Source organism: Cervus canadensis, chromosome 10 (assembly GCF_019320065.1).
Source record: "Cervus canadensis isolate Bull #8, Minnesota chromosome 10, ASM1932006v1, whole genome shotgun sequence".
Lineage (NCBI taxonomy): Eukaryota > Metazoa > Chordata > Mammalia > Artiodactyla > Cervidae > Cervus > Cervus canadensis.
Genome location: NC_057395.1, coordinates 7,374,991 through 7,397,677, shown reverse-complemented (window position 1 = coordinate 7,397,677; position 22,687 = coordinate 7,374,991). Strand labels below are relative to the sequence as shown.

General features: G+C 43.4%; 1 protein-coding gene and 1 pseudogene across 2 annotated transcripts in view; one reads left to right on the top strand and one right to left on the bottom strand.

Annotated features, from left to right (window-relative positions):
- Positions 1 to 22,687, bottom strand: part of ITIH5 (inter-alpha-trypsin inhibitor heavy chain 5) — an 88,079-nt gene that overhangs the window by 40,501 nt on the left and 24,891 nt on the right. For both annotated transcript variants that reach the window (XR_006271531.1, XM_043479254.1), the window contains exons 3-7: positions 21,042 to 21,205; positions 19,757 to 19,858; positions 17,278 to 17,528; positions 1,248 to 1,417; positions 425 to 541 (exon numbers count right to left, since the gene is read on the bottom strand). Coding sequence is in view for 1 of the 2 variants with exons in the window: in XM_043479254.1 (XP_043335189.1) it covers positions 425 to 541; positions 1,248 to 1,417; positions 17,278 to 17,528; positions 19,757 to 19,858; positions 21,042 to 21,205 (804 nt within the window). In the remaining variant the exon portion in view is untranslated. The remainder of the gene's footprint in view (positions 1 to 424; positions 542 to 1,247; positions 1,418 to 17,277; positions 17,529 to 19,756; positions 19,859 to 21,041; positions 21,206 to 22,687) is intronic.
- On the top strand, positions 3,948 to 4,815 carry LOC122448338 (annotated as a pseudogene).

Here is a 22,687-nt window from a genome sequence, read left to right as displayed (position 1 = left end):
AATCGAACCGGGGTCTCCTGCATTGCAGGAGGATTCTTTACCAGCTAAGCTACCAGGAAGCCCTGAATTATTGAGATACAGGTCTTTGGTTCTAACCATAGGCCAAGGGACACCATCACTGAACAGAATTATTCCACCCACAATGGTGCTATTCAGTGGCCTCCTCATTGTATTTTCACCTCACTCACATTATCCCCCAGTTCCCTCTATTTCAAGGTGTTTTTGCAGCCCTCTGCTCTCCTAAAACCCCCATGCTGAAATGACAGTTCATGTCAGCGGCTTCACTGAATCTGTTCAGGAATGCTCCCCACAGGCAGGAACAGATGAATGGTGAAGCAGACATTTTGCATCAGTTAAATCCTATTCACTGAGAACATCACTGTCCTGGACAAACGTGGAAGAGGAAAAACTAGCGCGGACTCACCTGGCGGAGTTTGGTCCCCACCATGGAGGCACTGCTGTCAAGCACGAACACCACATTCTTGGGTAAAGGCGGAAGGTCTTTGGGGGCAAAATAGTGCACAAAATAGCCGTCTAGAACCTAGTAGAGGGAAGAGAAGGTAAAACTGATAGTGCTCAGATTAGGTAGCAAAACAAACCAAGATGGAGATTCTATGGAATGTCTAAAAGTCAAAGACAGCATGAAATAGAGTCTAGGGCCAGATGCCACATCCAGAGCAAAAGCATCCATGGTCCTGATTCCTCCAACTAATTGCTAATTTAATTTGGATAAGGATAAAATCATCCCTTAAAAATATATTAATTACACTAACTCAATTTAAATCATTCATCTCTTCTTGACCCTTGCCACTTGAGAATCCTGCTTCCTGCATCATCTGTTTTTCTCCTAAGCATCTTTCATGTTAAGACATAAAGATTGCCTACATGCTAGATGCACATTAACACATTTTGATAATCCTGCCCTGTTTCTGGAGAAATATGACCTACAGGAAATTGAGTCATGGGCCAGTTTCTCTAAATTAAAGATGAACTAAGTTCTCACTTGATCTAAAGCACCTCAGGGGAAATTACATTATAGGTTTCATTGGCCTCTAGATTACTGAAGCAGGAAATAGATATCCCCAGCCTCCAGCAAGGGAACATCACTCGGAGACACATTTGGGGTTAAAACAGATTTCCTAAGAATCAGTAGTTCTCCCTCTCAGGTGAGTACTGAAATCCCTCATTCTGGGTCTAATTAAAAGTATCAATCAAGCTAATGAGAAACAGCAGAACAAACCCATTACCTGGATGTCCCCAATGCTCTGTTCCCTATTGACATCATATCTAATGATGAAATCTCCCAAAATGCCATTCTGGGCAATCTTGGCTTGCTGGACCACAGTAGGCTTAAAAACAACTTTGGCAAAAGTTTCATTTTGGTTGATAACAGTAGAAGGAGGTGGCCCAGAATCATCTGTAGGCAAGATAGAAACATAATGAATAACTGAATAACTTTTTCTGAAAAGAAACCAGATCTATTTTGCATGGAGACAGAAAGTTAGCCTTTATTTTATTTCAAGTTTGCACTGCAGATGAATTCCCAAAAGTTTGTACTGGTAACATATCTCAATGCATGAGATATATTAGCTTGCATTTCATCTCTATGTCTTCTTCTAAATCCTTTCTTACAAGAATTTTAAAAACACACAAAAGGAGAGAAGATAGTAAAGTGAACTCTCATGGAACCATCATCCGACCCAACAATTTTATCAATATTTTACCAGTCTTATTTTATCTGTTTTTATGGATTCTTTCACCATTTGTTTTTAATTCTTTGGATGTGCCACATGGCATGTGGGATCTTAGTTCCCTGACCAGGGATCGACCTTGTGCCCCCTGTATTGGCAACACAAAGTCTTAAGTCAGTGGACTACCAGAGAAATCTCCCTTTCACCATTTTTTTGCTAGAATTTTAAAACAACTCTGAGGCATCATATTTCACCATAAATGCTTCTTTGTGCGTGAGGGCATTTTTGAACTGCATAAATACTTCAGCCATGTCTGACTCTTTGTGACCCAATGGACTGTAGCCCACCAGGCTCCTCTGTCCATGGGAAGAATACTGGAGTGGGTTGCCATTTCCTCCTCCAGGGGATTTCCCTGACCCAGGGATTGAACCCACATCTCTTAAGTCTCCTGAACTAGCAGATGGGTTCTTTACCACGAGGGACATCTGGGAAGCCCAAAATATTTTATGTATCTCTACAAGAACTTTTTACAGCATAACCACAAAACTGGTATCAAAAGTAACAAAATTAATGCTTTGTGCTTTAATATCATCAAATACTCAGCTTGCATTTAAAGTTTCTTCGTTCTCTGGAAAATGTCCTAGAATGGTAGCTTTGCTTGACTCAGGATCATAACAAAGTCCCCACATCACATTTGACTGACATTTCTGAAATCTCTTTTAACCCACAAATGTCCCCTCTGTCTATCCTTTTACTAATGCTACATATACATGTTGTGAAACACCGGTCTTCTCTTCTATGGAGTTTCTCACATTCTGTATGTCATGATGCTTTTTCTGTCCTGTCTTTTGGTCCCCTGCTCTCCTGGTCCCCGACTCTGGCTTGAACGTAGCATCACAGGGAGCAGAAAACATACCAATGCCCAGGCCAAGAGCTCATTTAACTGTTCTGGGACATAGTCGGGTGTCGGGTCTCTTCAATTCCCCCTGTGAGTCTAATGCTCAGGCAAGCTTGAGGCTCACAGCTCAGTCCCCTGCATCTCCTTGTGTTCGGTGGGTAGAGCTAGAGGCTGGTTAGATTCCTGGTTAGATTCCAGTTCAATACTGTGGACAAGAACACTTCCTGGTGATGCTGAGTCCTTCTCTACCACACCAGGAAGTACACAATATCTAGTTGTCTGCTTTTAGTTTCAGTAGAAGAGTGCTGGATGGTTCTGATCACCCATGATGAAATTCCTCATCAGTCTTTCCCTTAACAGATTTATCAATCACTGATGATGTTTCTTCACTGTTAATCAGAGTTGCAAAAGGGCAGTTTCTGATTCTCTCGTTCCTCCCACACGCAATTCTTCCATAAGGAGTGCTTCACCATCAATCATTTGGTTCTCATAACGTGCTACTTGTCCAGAAGGTTTATGACTCATTAAAAAAACATTTCCCAAAGCCTTCCCCAGCACGAAACTTAGGATGTAAATTAAAATTCCAGAAAGAGGAAGAGATAAATGATTTTTTTCTGTGATTTAAGAAAAATGAGTGAGATGATACATTAAGCAAAGAACAATCTCGTTTTACTCCTAACTTACATTTCCTTCAGTAAGACACACTACGGAGAACTATTTCACAGACTACCCACCTTTGTAAATCCAATCAATACTGCGTCTATATGTTGAGCAACTAGCTTTTTGAGATTTGTATGCATTATGAAGAATAGGAAACTGAGGAATTTCTAAACATCAGTATGTGGAGACTTTTAACCCAGATACTGAATCAAAGGCTGGCTTGAAATTGCCGCAAAACATCCGATTCTCATTTTAAATCTATTCAAGTTGATACCATGGAGTAAGCTGACCAACAATTTTCCATCCTTAAATAGCAAAACAAAAAAGGAAACGAGGCATCATTTGCCCATGGTAATTTGTGTCTAAGAATAAGAACTCAAAGGAAGTTTAAACATTTCCTTCACCAACAGAGACAATTAATTTTAAGACACCATTTAGGTGTAACCTTAACAGGAACCACAAGGCAGAACTGATCCTTCTATTATTTATACTTACCAAGGGCAGGAATTTCAGGACTGACCAGAGAGGTAGCAAACAGGGAAGTCTGTTCTTGCAGAAAGTCAGTTGTAGGTGAGAGAATATTTTCAACAGACCTGCTAACGGGAAAAAGGTGCTGGGAAAATCTCCAGGGGACCGTGAAGAGTGCCAGCCTGTGTTCTCTGGAGTCGTCTCTCACTGATGATTATTGGTCAAGCACCATGAGTGAGAGGTAAGAAAATACCCTAGCTAAGAACTCGAGATGACAACTGAGACCCAAGGACCTGCACTTGATCCTGGGTCCACCTGTTATCCATGAGATTTTGGGCAGGTTACTGAGCCCTGGTTATCTCATCTCTAAAATGGATTAGCGGTCTACCAAACACACTCTTGATATGGTTGTGATGTGATGTAGTTAGCACCATTCTGATTAATGGGGAGCAGTCATGCTTGCTAATATCATCATCAACCAGAAACAGGTACAAAACAGAAGCGCTGGTGAATTAGACATAAGACAATACATCGTGTCAAAGTTGGGATACTCTATGCAAGGAAGAGGAAAGAACAACTGCTTCCGGCAACATGGTTGAGTCAGAGTCATCTTGAGGGAAAACATAAGATACAGAAGAAAGTATTCACTATTTCCATTTACACGAAGCTCAGGAGCAGGCAAGACTCACGCCGATTGAAAGAGCATACTGGGGCCTCTCTCCTCGGGTGTGAACCTCGCCAATCCCTCCCACAGGAGACCGTCAGAGTCAGCCAGCCCCTGCTTCTTGGTGACCACGTGTGACCCAAAGGCTGTGATCGAGAATGCTGATATGCCGGAGGAGATGCAACAGGACTCGGTGGAGTGTGCTCCTCAGGCACTGGAGAAGTATAATATAGAGAAGGGCACTGTGGCCCATATCAAGAAGGACAGCCCCACCTGGCGCTGCATGGGGGGAGGAATTTCAGTAGTGATGTGACATATGATACCAAACACTTCATCCACTTCTACCCAGGCCAACTGGCCATTCTCCTGTTCAAATCTGGTTAAAAGCATGGACCGTGCCACACACCCAGTGACCCATCCAAAAACCAGGACTGCAGCCTAAATTCCAAATACCAGAGACTGAAGTCTTCCGCCTTGCCTAAGGGAACCCCTCCACCTTTGAACCTTTATTGTGTTTTGTACAAGGCATTCTCTGTGCTAGTTTGCTGTGATTATAAAACAAGGGGCAAAACAGCTTACATTTGTATTTATTTTCTATTCCACATCTCTCTGCCCCATGTTTTTTCTTTTCAAAATCCATTCCTTTAAAGAAATAAATCTGTTGGAGGAAAAAAAAAAGAAAGAAAAGAGCATTCTGGTTCCTTTGGGGAGGGTAAACACAGACTGGGAAAGAGGATAAGGGGACATTTGGGTGCTTAAAATACTCTACATCTTGACTTGAAGGTAACTGCTGGGTGTATATATATATGTAAAACTTCCTTAAGCTACGCACATAAGGTTTATGTACTTTATTCTATGCATACCCCAATTTTGTAAAAAAATTTAAACTTGTTGAAAGTTGCACAGCACAAGAGGTTGAATGAGTAACTCCCAGGATGGAACATAGTATTGTTTGTCGAGTGGACCTCTGTCTTGGGGTAAATCTTTTTGTGTGGGCACTTATATATACAGGGTAATCCTGGTGCTATTACACAGTGTAGTAGCTGGCAGAACAAGGACCAGGCACAGAGGTCAGGGAAACATTTTCTTGTGCAGTTATCCCTATGTATGTGCTGCTCAGTCGTGTCCGACTTTGCGACCCCATGGACTGTAGCCGCCAGGCTCTTCATTCCATGGAATTTTCCAGGCAAGAATACTGGAGTGAGTTGCCATTTCCTTCTCTGACCCAGGGATTTTAACCCTGGGTAGTCTGAACTGCAGGCAGTGTGCTGCTTGGCACGCAGATTCTTTACCAACTGAGCCAGCAGGGAAGCCCTCCACATCCCTCAGCTCTAAGAAAGATGTCCTGTTGGCCGAGGCAGTTTCACAAGTTGTCTCGCTAGCAGTGCTCCGGCAAACCCTAGATGAGTTCATCTTCTGCCAGGGGATACAGACCAGCTCTACTGTGTGGTTTTGAACCAGCAGCCATCACCTGGGAACTTGCTAGAAACACAAGTTCTTGGGCTCCTCCCAGAAACCTGGAGTCAGAACCCTGCAGATGGAACCAGGAATCCATATTTTCACAAGGCTTCCCAGGTGATTTTGGTTCCCGCACAGACAATGGTGGTGTGCCTTTGATGTACGTGAGTGGGCGGCACTAGATTCTCTCCAACCTTCAAAGTTGACACAAATGAGATTTTACTCTTACACTGTCAAGGGGAACAAACCAGTCAATCCTAAAGGAAATCAACTCTGAATATTCACTGGAAGGACTGAAGCTGAAGCTGAAACTCCAATCCTTTGGCCACCTGATGCAAAGAGCCAACTCATTAGAAAAGACCCTGATGCTGGGAAACACTGGAGGCAGAAGAAGGGGGCGATAGAGGATGAGATGGTTAGATGGCATCACTGACTCGATGCACATGAGTTTGAGAAAGCTCCAGGAGACAGTGAACGACAGGGAAGCCTCGCATGCGCAGTCCATGGGGTCACAAAGAGTCGGACACGACTTAGTGACTGAGCAACAACATTGTAAGGTCGTACCTACCATTTTGTGTTTCAAGTCTTTCTTGTTGAAATGGTCTTTACAGTTACCCTGAATTAATACCATTCATAGTTGAATGAAAGCACCAGGGATTAAAAAGTATAATTTCTCTCTTCATAATTCATTTGACTAGCCTCTTTGATATAAGCCATGAGAAAGGATAGTGTATTATTATTTTAGTTTCCTACTGACCTCTGACGTTTGCTAGTGCGTGATGAAAATTCATGAGATTCCTCTAAATGGGCTTCTTTTATGTACCCAAAGAGTGGGTTGATTCCCAACAGGATTATTCACCAAGAAGCCCAGTTCCTGAGGTTGACCTCCACCCACAAAGTATCAGACAGTCGATGTGACCCAAAGAATTTTCCACTACCTATCAAAAAAATATATAAAGGCCCACTGGGAAAAATTCCAGAGAAGTATCTCTAGAACATAAAATCCTCTTTTTTATTAGAGAAAGAAAAAAATCAATGAGGCTGCCCCTAATGGCTGACCAAGATCGAAAAGCAGAATAGTACTATTTAGCTTTTCTTGCATGTGAACAAGGGTCATGCTGCCTGCCACAAAATCGGAAGCACAATGAGCTAATTTATTAGCAGGGCCCTCAGAAATCACAGGATGTGTCCTAAACATAATGAAGAGTGCAATGGAACAGGTTGGGAGCAGACCAAGAGAAGGAGAATCTGACCTACTTTTCTAATGAGAACCCACATATCCTGGCTTGCCCTTCTTCACACCCACTTGGTCAGGGCTAGCAGTGAACTTCGTGATTGCTTGGAGCTAGAGGAAGCTGTGTCTTCTCATGCCATCTCCTTGTTTTCACCCAAGCAAGAGTGGTCTCCTGCAAGATGACCTTCACGGGCACAGGACTGTCTCTAGGGCAACCCCTGAAGAGGCACCGACTGGGCTGTCTCCACCCACTCTTCTCTGCTTCTCAGGTCATCAGCATCCCCATGAGGCCTTCTTCCTGTCTGAAGTCCCATATCTTTTAACTGGAAAATGTGTTATTTCAGAACCCATACAATATCAAGGGAAGTGGGCTCCAGAGCTGATAGACTCAAACAACTGACTTAACATCTCTGAGCTTCTCAGTTCCATGTCTTTTAAATCCACATCATAGAATCATGGTCAGAATTAAATGACATCACACCTAAAAAGGAACTAAGGATGGTGCTGTTGCTAAGTCGTATCAGACTCTTTGCGACCCCCTGGACTGTAGCCTGCCGGGCTCCTCTGTCCATGGGGTTTCCCAGGCAAGAATACTGGAGTGGGTTGCCATTCCCTTCTCCAGGGGGTCTTCCCGACCCACAGATCAAACCCATGGCTCCTGCACTGCAGGTGAATTCTTCACTGTCTGAGCCACCAAGGAAGCCCCACCAGACATACAATAAATGCTCAATACATACTAGCCCCCAACCTCTTTCCCTCAAGAAGCACCTTGTTATTCTGTCTAGGATGAAAGGGAACTCATGAAAAAAAGAAGACATTTTGGTAACATATAGTTTACATTTTTCGATAGCAGGTTTCTCTATACCACTGAAAACTTAGTAAAGACAAATATTCATTATTTGGAGGAAGAAAAGGCACATCATGAAGAACATTCATAACAGGGAATTCAACAATGTCTGGCTCAGTTGGTAAAAAATCCGCCTGCAAAGCCCAGGGTTCAATTCCTGGCTCGGGAAGATCCCCTGGAAAAGGGACAGGCTACCCACTCCAGTACTCTTGGGCTTCCCTTGTGGCTCAGCTGGTAAAGAATCTGCCTGCAATGCGGGAGACCTGGGTTCGATCCCTGGGTTGGAAAGATCCCCTGGAGAAGGGAAAGGCCGCCCACTCCAGTATTCTGGCCTGGAGAATTCCATGACACAGACATGGCTGAGAGGCTTTCACTTTCACTTCCCATACAGGGAACAACCTTTATAAAGGTTGTGGAGGTAGTGGCTTCTCAAGAGTGTCCTGAAATTATATACAGAATTTGGCATGAAACTGTACATGTATACTTTTTTCTGGACAGATGTCTGTAGCCTTCACCAGATTCTCCAAGGAACCCCCTTAAGGTTAAGACAAGTGCTATGAAGTATTCCCATTCTTGGCGGTCCAGTGACGAAGACTCCCAGTGCATGGGGCCTGGGGTTCGAGTCCTGGTCGGGGAACTGGATCCCACATGCCACAGCTAAGAGTCTGAGAGCGGCAGCTAAAGATTCCATGTGCCACAACTAAGACCTAGCACAGCCACATAAACAAACAAATAATTTAAAAATTCCTATTTTCCCCATCGATTCTATCTTGTAATGATAAGACGTTGTTTATTTTGCATAAAGGGTGAAGAGAACAGGATGTTATTTACAGACAAACACTCCCCTCCTAGACAACCACCTGGGGGGAAAGGAAAGCCAGTTGCTATGTACAGTGTCTAAAGGTGAAAAAATTTAAGAGCAAAGAACCACAGTCAAGGTCATCAGCTGCACGCTACGCCCCTTTCACTCAACTGGTGGGGGATTTCCTGGCCTCTGTTTCCTGTGGGTCTTGGGTTTGCCCACTGTCAGGGAAAAGCAGCCAACACCTGGTGACTTTACAAAAGCATTTCCAAACACTGTCTCATTTCCCCTTGGAAAAGAGGTTAAGCTGCCTGTGTTTGTTTATGTCACCTGCTCACCTGGGCTGCAGTGGGGAGAGTTCTTCAACAGAGGGAATGAATAATTGGGCAACTACCCTCCTATCGTCGAGAAAAAGGCAAATTCAGGCCAATCGGCAGAGTGTCAACGGAAAAAGTGATGGGGATGTAATTACGGCATGGTGACTATGGTTAATAATACAGTCGTGCATATTTACGAGTCACTAAGGGAGCTGATCTTAAAAATTCTCAGCTCGCACACACACAAAAATTCTGTAACTGTGTATGGTGAGGGATGTTGCCTAGGTTTACTGCAACCATCATTTTGCATCATATACAAATATCAAATCAGACATAGAAAACAAACTTATGGTTACCAGAGGGGGAAGGGGAGAGGGATAAGTCAGGCGTTTGAGATTAACATATATACTATAAAATGGGGTGTCTCCCACGGCTCAACAGTAAAGAATTTGCCCGCAATGCAGGAGATGTGAGTTTGACCCCTGGTTCAGGAAGCTCCCCCGGAGGAGGAAACAGCAACCCACTCCAGTATTCTTGTCTGGGAAATCCCACAGACAGAAGAGCCTGGCAGGTTACAGTCCACAGGGTTGCAAAAGAGTTGGACGCGACTTAATGACTAAATAGCAACAATATATATAAAATAAACAATCAAAAAGAATCTCTACTTAATATTCTGTAATAAACTGTATGGGAAAAGAATCTGGAAAAGAATATGCGTGCGGGCTAAGTCACTTCAGTTATGTCCGACTCTTTGTGACCCCATGGACCATACATAGCCCACCAGGCTTCTCTGTCCATGGCAAGAATACTGGAGAGGGTTGCCGTGTCCTCCTCCAGGGGGTCTTCGCGACTCGGGGATCAAACCCATATCTCCTATGGTCCCTGAATTACAGGTGGATTCTTTACCACTGACCCACTGAAGTGTCTGAAAAAGAACAGATATGTGTATATGTAAACTGCATCACTTTGTCGTATACCTGAAACTAACACAGCGTTGCAAATCAAATACGTGTCAATTAAAGAAAAACACTTTTGTTAAATTTTTAAAAACTGCCCACTCTAAGTTCTTCAAGGGCAGTGACAATGGCGGTGGACATCTGTTGCACGGGGAGGAACGTGGTGAGGACTCGTTGTGAGCTTTCGGAACGTTTCACATGGACACGGCTCAACACATCAGCACATACTCGGGCGGGTGGACGGAGGGGCCCTTCAAGAGGATCATCTTGAAAGTGTTTTGGTGGGTGTAGCGGGTGCTCTAGTTGAAACATGGCACATGCTTCCACCTCTGGTTTCAGTCACACCTGTGGCAGACAGTGTCATTCGCCTGGACAGCGTCCCACCTTGTATAACCAGCTAACACAGCAGGAAAAAGGAAGAAGCAGAGTGAGGTATCCTGAAGAAGAGGAGGATGCTCACCGGTATTAAGTGAAAGAGAGAAGGTTACCCTCCTGGGTGTCTCTGAGCCATCCTGCTACCAGCTGACCCCCACCCAGCTACAGCCGACGACCAAACAGACGAGATATCGTGGGTCCTCCTATCAGCATTAAAAACAAAACAAAACAGACCCGACCGTGGAGCCAAATGATTCATACGTCAGTGATTTCTGCACCGAACAATGCTGGAAACCCTCACATAACAGCCAGATTGCTTCCTGGCAAAGGTACAGAGGCCAAGCGGGGCCATACCCTTCCAGCTGCAGCCTGGAGACTGGATCCCGGGGGGGGACATACGGCAGCGGGGAACCGGACCTGGGGGTGAACCGTTAGTCACAATGCGGCCTTTAATAGTGCAGGGTGGCCAGAGTTAGCAAAGAAAAAAGATGCCCCATCACATCTGAATTTCAGATACACCACCAGTGACTTTTTAGGATAAGCATGTCTCAGATACTGCATGGGACACATTGTTTACCTGGAGTTTCAAATTTCAACCCAGCATCCTCTCTTTTATCTGACAATTCTGGAAAAGAGAGGGATCTATATTCTTGTAACCAGTCTTCTGGAACCAAACTCTGCCTCTGAATTCCTCCTTCACAACAGAATACGAGCCATACCCAAGATCTGGAGAACTTAACCAACTTAAACAACCAGGAAGGGGGCGACAGAGGATGAGGTGGTTGGATGACATCACTGACTCAAGGAACATGAGTCTGAGCAAACTCCAAGAGGTAGTGAAGGACAGAGAAGCCTGGCATGCAGCAGTCCACGGGGTCGCAAAGAGTCGGACACAGCTTAGCAACCAAACAACAACAAACCAGGAAGGTGTTGAAACCCAGTGGCATCTTCATTGCTGACAGTTATTTATTCCTAAATTCTTTTAACAAATCCTTACTGAGCACCCACTCTATGGCAGGCACCATGCTAGTTGCCTCCATGACAATCCTGAGGGCCATCACAGCAAACGGCAGGGTCAGGAAGTTAACAGGCCAAGCACAGGAAAAGAAAAGTATGATTTTAAACAGATTCAAACAGCTCCTCACTGGTGTCTACAGATACACAAGACACTGTCGACACACACAAAAGTCTAGCCTGCAGTCAAAGGTGACTTGAGCCTGCAGGACTCAAGACTGGTCATTAATTTATCTTCAAAGACCTGGGCAGAGTCAACAATCTCATCTTCCAACATCAAAGGTAATGAAACTGTATTTTGAGTGGTTCTCTTCTTTCTAATGAAGCTTTCTTGGTTCTTAGGATTATTTTATGGGAAGCTGACCTAGGAGTGATATAAATAAAAAGCAAGCTGTAGGCGGAGTTCCTGGGCAGGTGAAGGATACAGAGTACACATCGCTTTCAGAGCATTTGGTGGGGGATGGGGGTGGGGGGGCGCGGGTATGGGTTCTAAAACCCTAAAACATAATTTTTTTTTTTCCAAAAAAGATACAAGTGAACTTACATACAAACCAGAAATACACCCACAGACACGGAAAACAAATTTAGGGTTACCAAAGGGGAAAGGTGGGGTAGGGGAAGAAATAAATTAGGAGTTTGGGATACATATACTACTATATACGGGCTTCCCAGGTGGCTCAGACATTAAAAAATCTACCAGCAATACAGGAGATCCTAGTTTGATCTCTGGGCGAGGAAGATCTCCTGGAGAAGGGAATGGCAACCCACTCCAGTATTATTTCCTGGAGAATTCAATGGACAGGGGAGCCTGGCTGGCTAAAGTCCATGGGGCCGCAAAGAGTCACGCAAAGAGTCTGCACGACTAAGCACAGCACAGTATGTAAGGGAGAAGGATATGAAAAAATAGATGCATACGTACGAATAACTGAGTCACTTTGTTGTACACCTGAAAGTGACACAACCCTGTAAATTAACTACACTTCAACTTTTTAAAATGGTTAAAAATAAATGAGTAAAAGTAATTCATCTCAAAAAAGCTGCTGCTATAGGTCAGGGTCCTAATAGACTTCATGTCCATGCATTCTGCTGGGAGGTCCAAAGTAAGGCTCCTAACATTTACCAACTGTCAAAACCTCCTGGGGTGCTTTGAAAAATGCAGCTGTCTGAAAAGAGAGGCAGAAAGTGGATTAGTGGTTGCCTGGGGCTGAGGTTGGAACAGGGAGTGACTGCAAAGAGGCACAAACATCTTTTCAGGGTGATAGGAATGTTCTAAACTTGGATTGGGCTGATGGTTGCGCAACTTTGCAAGTGTACAAAAATCATGGAGTTAGAAGACTTAAAATAAGTAAATTTTATGCTATGCAAACTCAGCCTCAATAAAACTGTTTTTTAAAAAAGCTAAGAATGGGACTTCCCTGATGGTCCAGTGGTTAAGAATTTGCCTGCCAATGCAGGGAACAAGGGTTCAATCCCTGGTTTGGGAAGATCCCACAGACCCCAGAACAACTAAGCTGGTGAGCCGCAGCTACTGAAGACCGCATGCCTGAAGCCCATGCTCCACAACAAGAGAAGCCACAGCAATGAGAAACCTGTACACCACCACTTGGGAGTAGCCCCCATCCACCGCAACTAGAGAAAGCCAGGCACAGCAATGAAGATCTAGCAAAGCCAAAAGTAAATAAATAAAGAACAATTTTAAAAAGAAATAAGCAAAGAATATAAAGGATAAACTATGCAAGTCACAGAGCCATATCTGTTTAGTGGTAGGAAAATTTTTGAGCATTATTCTCTAGCATTACAAATAAATAAATAAAAAGCACTCATAAAATTTTCAGTTTCTCGTAGAATAGACTCAAATATCACACTTCAAAATACAGTTACCGAGGCCTCAACCTGGGTAAATTCCAATTCAAGTGTTTGAGTGAGGACTCAGTCATCTGTTATTTTTTTTTAACCTCTCCAGGTGACTCTAGGGTATTAGCCAGGTTTGAGCATCACTGATAGAAAGCTAAAGGAGATGAAAAAGGCAAGGTACCTTATTTCTAATAATGTTTATCTCATTTTATTTTACTCTGAGCCATCAGGGATCTGATCATAAAAGAAAATTTTGTGGCCCCAACCAGTTTTTTGTTTTGCTTTGCTTTTTTTTTTGAATCATGGAAAGGGCAGTAATTCAGGTGCCATAGGACCACAAGAAGTTTGAGATTTTAACCTAGAAAGTGAGGTAACCAGCTTTAAACCAGTCATATACATGGAATAGCTATCCAGGTTATAACTTAAGAAGATTGTCAGACATCCAGGCATGTTCCAGAAAAGAATTAATTTCAAATACTCTTGTTCCATCGAGCCCCCAAATCATCAAGTTACTGAGGGAGAAGGAAGCAGGGTGACAGAAGAGAGAGGGAGTGTGGTCTTGCACTGAACACCAATTTGTAACCTGTTAGAGTTTGAACCACACACACAAGTTAACTGTTTTAATAATCCAGAAAGTAGAAAGCTTTGAGTTGCAAATTACTTCTCACAGCATTGGCTTTCACACTGAGACAAAGTTCATTCATTTAAGGTTCAATAGCCATGGGCCCAACACACGAGACAAGGAAACTGAGGCAGAAGTAGTTTCCACGGCTGTTAGGCTTTCTCTTCTTTTTATGTACCTGGGGGAGACATGGAATCTGAACTCACACCCTAAGTATTTTACAAAGGCTCCCAGGGAGGGCTGTCCTAGAAGTCTGGTGTGTAAAGGCTGAGTCTAGTAGCTAGCACGCGGTCATTCTTATCTAGAACTGCTTCCCTAACAATATCAGTGGGTCCAGCGGATAGAGATTTGCTCAGAGAACATCCAGAAGTCTGACCTCAGAGGCCCGCGCTGGCTCCAGTCCACATTCACACGCTCGCAGCCCATGTCCTGGTCTCAGTTCTATTCTAGCTGCATCTCTACCCGGGGGCTTTCGGAACACACGCAACAACATCCAGGCACAATCACAGCATCCTGTGCCTCTGGCTCCTTCCTGCAGCGGCTGTTTTGCAGGAACAGAAGCAGCTGAGCTCTGGACCGGACTGAGGAGCAAAAAGGGCCCCAGTCCACCGCACCTGGCCCAGGGAACAGCCCGTGAGATCTCTCACTCTGTAAGGCCAGATATCTGGTCTGGTGCAAAGAGCCAGGAAAACAATTTTCTTAAAAATAAACAAATTCCCAGGAGATCAATGGTCTGGAAACATTCCTTGGAGATTCCCACAGGCCCTGCTGATAAGCAGTGAGCAACTTTACAAACAACCATCAGGATTCAGACCCACCCCTCACAAGATGGCCCACACACCACCACGCAGACACATCTTGGAAGAGTCATGGTGGTTCTGAACCCAGCAGGACACACAGGCACTTCATTTCTGCAGCAGGATAACCATCCTTCCCATGTGGGATAATTTCCTGATAAATTACGGTTAGGAAAAAATGAAATTTTAAAACATTCTTTGTTATTAGTTTAGGTGTGTATTTTTTTCGTTTCTTTTCTCCCTTTTCTTCTCTACTTTGCAGACACCTAATCAGCTATCTACTCTTTAAAAGGCATCGTGTTTAATACCATAGGGAGGGACTTTGCTGGCGGTCCAGTAGCTAAGACTCCATGCTCCCAACACAGGGGGCCTCAGGTGCCATGCCTGGTCAGGGAACTGAGATCCCACGTGCCACAACTAAGACTAGATGGAGCTAAATAAATAAATGATAAATATTTTTTTAAAAACTATTGCAAGGCGACAAAGGTTAATCTGACAAAGTCCTGTTTCAAAATCATTTATGAAAAAAAAATCATTTATGATCTAATAGGAGAGATGAGATTTACAGAGGAAAAACTAAATAGAAGGTAATTGTAATAATGATGATGATTAAGATTTTACTCGGCATGAAAGGTTCTCAATGACCCTGAGAGGTGGTTATAATCCCTATTTACAGATGTGTAAGCTGAGCCTCACAGGGCCCAGGTCATTTTTTCCAAGGATATTAACTCTTAACTGATCACAAATCCATTAACCCTACCCACGGTGACCTTAATGATCTGAGAATGACGTCTTCTATCTCACATCATTTCTGAACGTCAGGTCTCTTGACAATATCTTTAACTTTTTGATGAGATCTGGACAGACTGCAAACTCATTGTTTGGAGTTAACTTTTAACAAAGACCTGCATCCACGCTCCAGTATTTGAAAGCGAACTATCTCTCTCATCCAGAGTTGTTCACTGAACTGTGTGCTGGGGACACAACTAGTAGCTTCCACACTGTTTATTTACTCTTCACACTAACAGCTCCAGGTCTTCACTATTTTCTCCTCAAGTAAGATAACAACATTCTCTTATTCCTTGTGTCAAGTCATTTCTCTCCTCTCCTTGCAACCTCATCCCGAAATATTCTCATACAAGAAGGCTTCTTGGGCAACTCTGTGCCTCCTTGAAGTCACAGGGCTTGAATTCAGGTTCTGTATTTTCTGCGATCTCTTATCATTCAGCCTTTCCCTGAATCCTTTACCTCGGCATCACAGGTACCCAAAGTCTTGTCATTTTAACCCTGGTGCAATTTTGGGGGTACATCTGTCTTGTTATCCAACTTGACATTAGGTCTTACAGATATATTTAGGATAAGGCCGAATGCAAGTGAATATTAAATATTAACTATTAGTTGACATTAATATAGCAATTCAATTAGGTTGAATTTTTCATGATCATCTCAACAAAGAGTGCTACTTAAAAAATTAGAATATGAGGGGACTTCCTTGGTGATCCAGTGGTTAAGAACCCACCTGCCAACCCAAAGGACATGGGTTCAATACCTGGACCTGGAATGAAGATGCCACACGCCCTGGGGCAACTTCTCAAGGAGCAACCCTCAAGGAGCAACTACTAAAGTCCACTCGCCCTATAGTTTACCATCTACAAGAGAAACCCAAGCACCACAACTAGATAAAGCCCACATGAAGCAGTGAAGACCTATCACAGTCCAAAATTAATTAATTAGTTAACTTTAAAAAAATTAAAATCTGAGAGAAACTCAAATTAAGTGATCCTGCTGATGAACACAAATGTCTGTGTCTAAATCAAATTTCCAGTACATATTTTTCACTAATTTTAGAAAGAATATTGCACATTATTTAGATGTTTCTGTTAATGTTAAATGTTTGTTTTGAAAACAGAATATTAAAAAATAAGGGAAAATAAAAAACAGTATTAGACAATGACCCCATCATCCCTCACCCATAAATGATTACTTTACATGACTTCCTAGTCTTTGGTCAGCTTCACAGTTACCATATTTAACATTAAAGTGTACGTACAAGTGTGTCTCTTTTTTCCTATCACATGACGAATTGCTTTTACAATCCCAATTTACTAATCACATCCGTGTACTTGAATATTTAGGATGAAGGAATGCTTTTGCTACTACAAACATCATCAAACACATTCGTATATATAACCATCCCAACATTTTAGATGTCTCACCAAGGGCAGATTCCCAGAAGTGACAGAACAGTGAGAAATGATTAGAACATTGTAAAATCTCCCGAAAGAGCATGGCTTAAAAAAAGGGCATTATTGGGACTTTCCTGGTGATCCAATGGTAAAGTATCTGCCTTGCAATGCAGTGGACACAGGTTTGATCCCTGGTCAGGGAACCAAGATCCCACATGCCTCGGGACAACTTTTGTGTGCCACCGCAAAAGATCCCCTGAACTATAATCAAGACCCGATGCAGCCAAATAAATAAATTAAAAAAAAAATGCACAGGGCACTGTCTTTTCTTGGCTGCTGTCCTTCGGATCCCCGCTTCACCCTGGGTCTGGACGGCAGGGGCGCCATCTGCTTTACCGCCGGGACACCTGAGCGCGCCCGCCAGCACCTCTCACCTGGCCCCCGGCCGCTGCCCCTCTGCCGGCTGTTCTGCAGCCCCAGCACCTCCAGCTCCGCGATGCCTGGCCTCTCCATCACGGTCACCTCCACCGTCAGCCGCCCCACCAGCTGCTGGGGGCGCACGCTGACCACGTGCTCATACTTCCCCAGCCGTCTCTGCAGGAGCTCCTCGTAACTCAGGAGGAAGGCGGCCTTGTCCTTGCTGGGAAGCACCACAGAAGCTCTGAATGTCTCCGTCCCCTTCTCCCTGGAAGGAAGAGAAAAGGCGGCGGGGGGTCGGAGAAAGCCAGGCACCCTCAAGTCCAAGACAGTCCCAGCCAAGCGCTCTCAGTGAGAACCCTCAGCATTCCCCACCAAGAATACTGCACCAAGAATAAGCCACCAGCCACTGCAGCCGTCCCCATGATGCACCCTGAGGGGATTGAGGATGCAGAAAAATAGGAGACTGACCCGAGATAGTTAAGGTGCATATCTAAGGACTTCTTTCAATGAGCCCAGACTCTCTCACCTTCCCATACACGGAAAAGCACTAACACCATTCAACGGAGACGTCTGGAATTTTTTCTGACTAGCGGTCATGTTCTGATGCTCGACTACATTTATTTTTTCAGTAGAACCTCCTCCATATCCCAATCCTCCCTAACCTCTCTGGAACAGTCCCTCAGAGCCACCTGAGAGACGGTCTCCAGGGCTATGGTCCTCAAAAATGCCTCCAAGAAAACATAATCCTCAACTTTCAGGTTGCGCGTAACTTTTTCAGTCGACATCAGAAAGAAAAACTAGAATTTAGCTTTGGGAGGAGAAGCAAATGCTTGCACTAGAGGAAGGTTATACGGGTTCAAGGAATCCTGAAGAGAAGAGAGTTCAAAGACCACGGAACCCTTCTACTTCCTTCTCCCTGACACAGACCCGAGGGGGCAGAGGGGAAAAGGACTGATACAGGTGACCTCAAGGAAAAACACACAGGGACCCCCCGTGGTTCTGGTTAACACCCCACACTGCCAACTTGGGGTGCCGGTGTGATCCCTGGTCCAGGAACTGAGATCCCACATACCACACTGCTGCTGCTGCTGCTAAGTCGCTTCAGTGGTGGCCGAAATAAATTTGTGGCCAAAATAAATTAATGAATAAAGTAACATTTTTTAAAAAAGGAAAGCAGATACATGCTGTGATCCAACTAAACAGAACTGTGGCATGATTCTGAACAATTTGTGAAGTGTAAAAAAAAAGTAATAATAATCCTCATAAAGCCCACACCATTTTCTCTAGATCCTGTGATTGTTTTTCTTCAAAAGGAACAGATACTTTTTTCAACTGGGCTAGCAGAGAAGGAAACAAATCTCAGTATACTAGGTGGCTCTGCAGTTAATGTTATTTACAGTCATTAAAAATGAATTGACTTATTGGTCTTCAATGTTTGGATTAAGTTCATAGACAGAGTTCAAATACCATGACAGATCAGAATTTAAATGTTGATAATTCTGACAATGCAAAAGTAAATGATTAAGTAGGAAAAGAAAAGGTCAGGTGACATGCAGGAGCAAGAATACTACCATTGAAGATAACAGGGCTCATCTAGGATGGTATAACTCTGCTTATATTGAAGAAGAAAAAGAAATAATACAAAAATTTGGAATACAGAGAGAAAGTGGGAATATTATAAATCTGCTGAATCCTCTTTCTTCACAGCAGAGAATCAACAATCAATCAACATCTGATTTTTATCAAGAAATTTTTTTAAAAGCAAGACTATTGTCAAAGCTATGGTTTTTCCAGTAGTCATGTACAGATGCGCGAGTTGGACCATAAAGAAGGCTGAGTGCCGAAGAATTGATGCTTTCAAATTGTGGTGCTGGGGAAGACTCTTGAGAGTCCCTCAGAGAGCAGGGAGATCAAAACGGACAATACTAAAGGAAATATTCATTGGAAAGACTGATGCTGAAGATAAAGCTCCAATACTTTGGCCACCTGATGAGAAGAGCTGACTCACTGGAAAAGACCCTGAAGCTGGCAAAGATTGAGGGCAGGAGGAGAAGGGGACACAGAGGATGAGGCAGTTGAGCGGTACCACTGACTCAATGAACATGAATCTGAGCAAACTCTGGGAGAGAGAGAAGGACAGGGAAGCCTGGTGTGCTTAAGTTCACGGAGTCACAAGGAGTTGAACATGACAAGTGACTGAACAAGAACAATCATAATATTTAGAATAGGGAGGTAACTACCATAAAACTACAGAAATATCAGAAGTGGATCTTTCTAGGAAGTGAGAACTGGGGAGTGGGGGTGAGTGGGTTTTCGATCATAAACCCTTAGCTACTATATTGTTAACCAATTATATTATATATTATGAATATGGTAAAATAAAAAGATAAATCCTTGAAACAAAGGGTGAAAACAAGATGGGAAGTCAAAGAGGTAGAAAGCTTGACACTTGGCTGTAGTGGACGTCTAATTCCTGAATTCAGTGGTACTTACCCATTATCTTCTATGGTTTTATTCCTCTTCTCTTTTACCTTATCACCACTTCTCTTTTCTTTCTCTGTAATTTCTCCCTGATACACCTTGTCTCCAAGAAGCCTGAAACACAAGAGACAGCTGTCGGGGGGAGGGATGGGAGGAGGAATAATTAGGGAGTTTGGAGGGGACATGTACACGCTGCTGCATTTGAAATGGATAACCAACAAGGACCTAGTGTATAGCACAGGGGACTCTGCTCAATGCTGCATGGCAGCCTGGATGGGAGGAGAGTTTGGGGTAGAATGGGTGTATGTATATGGGCAGCTGAGTCCCTTCACTGTTCACACAACATTGTTAATCGGCTATACTGCAATACAAAATAAAATGTTTAATTGAAAAGAAAAAAAGAGAGACAGCTCTACTGCCAGCTTGCCAAGACAAAGTCAAGCATGGATCTCATAACCATGACAACCCTAGAAAATATTTTTGTTTGCCTCTTGGATATGCACTGAGAATGCATTCCAGACTAGGGCACTACCCTTGCATCACTCATTTCGTTCTAGGGCAAATTTCAACAGGTCCACATGTTAAGAGCCAACCAATGGTGTCTCTGATTCTCCAGGAGGAACACAGGAGACCTGCTCAAACAAACTTCCAAGAAGATGCACCAACTTGAATCCTGCCCAGACCTAAAATTAAACCCACATACCTATTTTGCATCTCTTTACCTCTTAGTTCAGGTGAAAAGAAGTCAATATATGGTATCTAGTTAACAAAGGTTATCATGCTGGCTGGTCCTTCAGATGTCAGCTTCAACACTGACTCCTCTGAGCCACCTTCTCAACTCCCTGACCTAAAAGAGCCCCCTCAATCCTACTTGTCATCTCTATAGCACTCACTACCGTCTGAAGGCAATCTTATTATTCATCTGTTTGCTTATTTGTTTCTCCCCAGAGGAATTTCTAGAGCAGAGCAACACCCATCTTTTTCAAAGAAGTAGACCAATCACCTTGAAGTATGCCTGGCCTGGGGTGGGTAGCCATTTGTTGGAGGGAAAGAAAGAGGAAATGAAGGGAAGGAGGAAAGAAGAGAGGAATGGGACAAAAGAAGAGATAAGAAGAAGGAGGAAGGGGGAAATGGGGATGGAAGGAAGAAGGCAGAGGGGAGGGAAGCAACCTTCTTTCCCATGGACAGTCCTTTGGGTTGAGAATTTATATATTCTCAGGGTCAAAGGCTGTGGTCCCGGCATCTCAGGCTCCCCTGACCACTTGACAGAGAAATCTTCATTCCAGAGTTCACCTACACAGTGAAGTTAGTGATGAAAGCTGCAGCTGGGATCTGCATCTGAAACGTGACTTCCTGGTCCTCAGACCCTCTGTTGAGCATCTTACAGGCAACTGTGGTGAAGGCATAACGGGAAATGATGGTAGACTTCACCGAGAACTCCGTCATCAGGGGTTTGGTTTTCTGTTGGAATCAAAACACACGGTATGCTGTGCGCTTGAAACTATCACAACACTGTACAATCAACTATACTTCAATTTTTAAAAAGCACACACATAGCCCACACACATAGCCCACAAAAGCGTGATTCAACCATTTGGGGGTAGGTGTGGTCTTTTTTTTCTGTAAGAGAAAATCATCTTCAATTTGGGAGTCCTTGAACTTGTGATTGTTTTCTTCTTTCTTTGTCTTGTCCTGAGTTTCTGTGATTTTCCCCTTCACTTGTAAGCAAACCACAGCTGAACAACAAGTGCATGACAGAGAAACAAACTGCTTAGCCCAGCTTTAAGAAATGAACCCAGTAGGGACGGATCAGTTACAGACTGAGATTAACATACACATGAAAATGAAAGTGAAAGTTGCTCAGTCGTGTCTGATTCTTTGCGAACCCATGAACTATTCAGTCCATGGAATTCTTCAGGCCAGAATACTGAAGTGGGTAGCCTTCCCCTTCTCCAGGGGGACCTTCCCAGCCCAGGGATCGAATCCAGGTCTCCCGCATTGCAGGCAGATTCTTTACCAGCTGAGCCACCGGGGAAGCCCAACATACAAACACTACTATGTATAAAATAGGGATTCCCACGTGGCACTAGTGGTAAAGAACCTGCCTGCCAATGCAGGAGATCTGGGTTCTATCCTGGGGTCGGGAAGATTCTCTTGGAGGAGGGCATGCAACCCACTCCAGTATTTTTGCCTGGAGAATCCCATGGACAGAGGAGCCTGGGGGGCTACAGCCCACGGGGTCACAAAGAGTCGGACACAACTGAGTGACTCAGCACACACACACATGTATAAAACAGATAAACAACAAGGACCTACTGAAGACTACAGGGAACTCTACTCAGTACTCTGTGATAATCTGTATGGGAAAAGAATCTGAGAAAGAATGGACACATGCTGAATCATATAACTGAATCACTGTGCTTTACACCCGTAACTAACACAACATTGTAAATCAACTTCAAAAAAAAATTTTTTTAAAAACTAAAAAAAAAAAAAAAAACACATGCAAGTTTTCCAATTTAACAGAGTTAATTTTACTTAAAGAATTTAATAAATTATTGGAATTTTATGAGTATGTGAAGCACATAACACTTTTATAAATTTTTAGATCACATTTCTAGGATCACTGAATTGATTATAAGATCAGAGCATACCTAAAGACATTCTCATACTTCCAAATTAATTTCAATATCCACTTAGAGAAACTATACTGTGGGGTTTTTCCATTCAGATGACAATCCCACTATTATAAAATGAGAATCAATACTGAGCTCAAGAAAGTATTTGGGGAATTAGAACAGCAATAAAGGAAAGTGTATGCTAAGTACATTTATCCCTAAAGCTTCTGATAAAGGGCAGTGGCTAGAAAGTGCAAATTTAAAAGCTGGTTAAAACTATTCACTATTCTCTGTGCATCCATAATATGTGTAAATGCTTCTATCT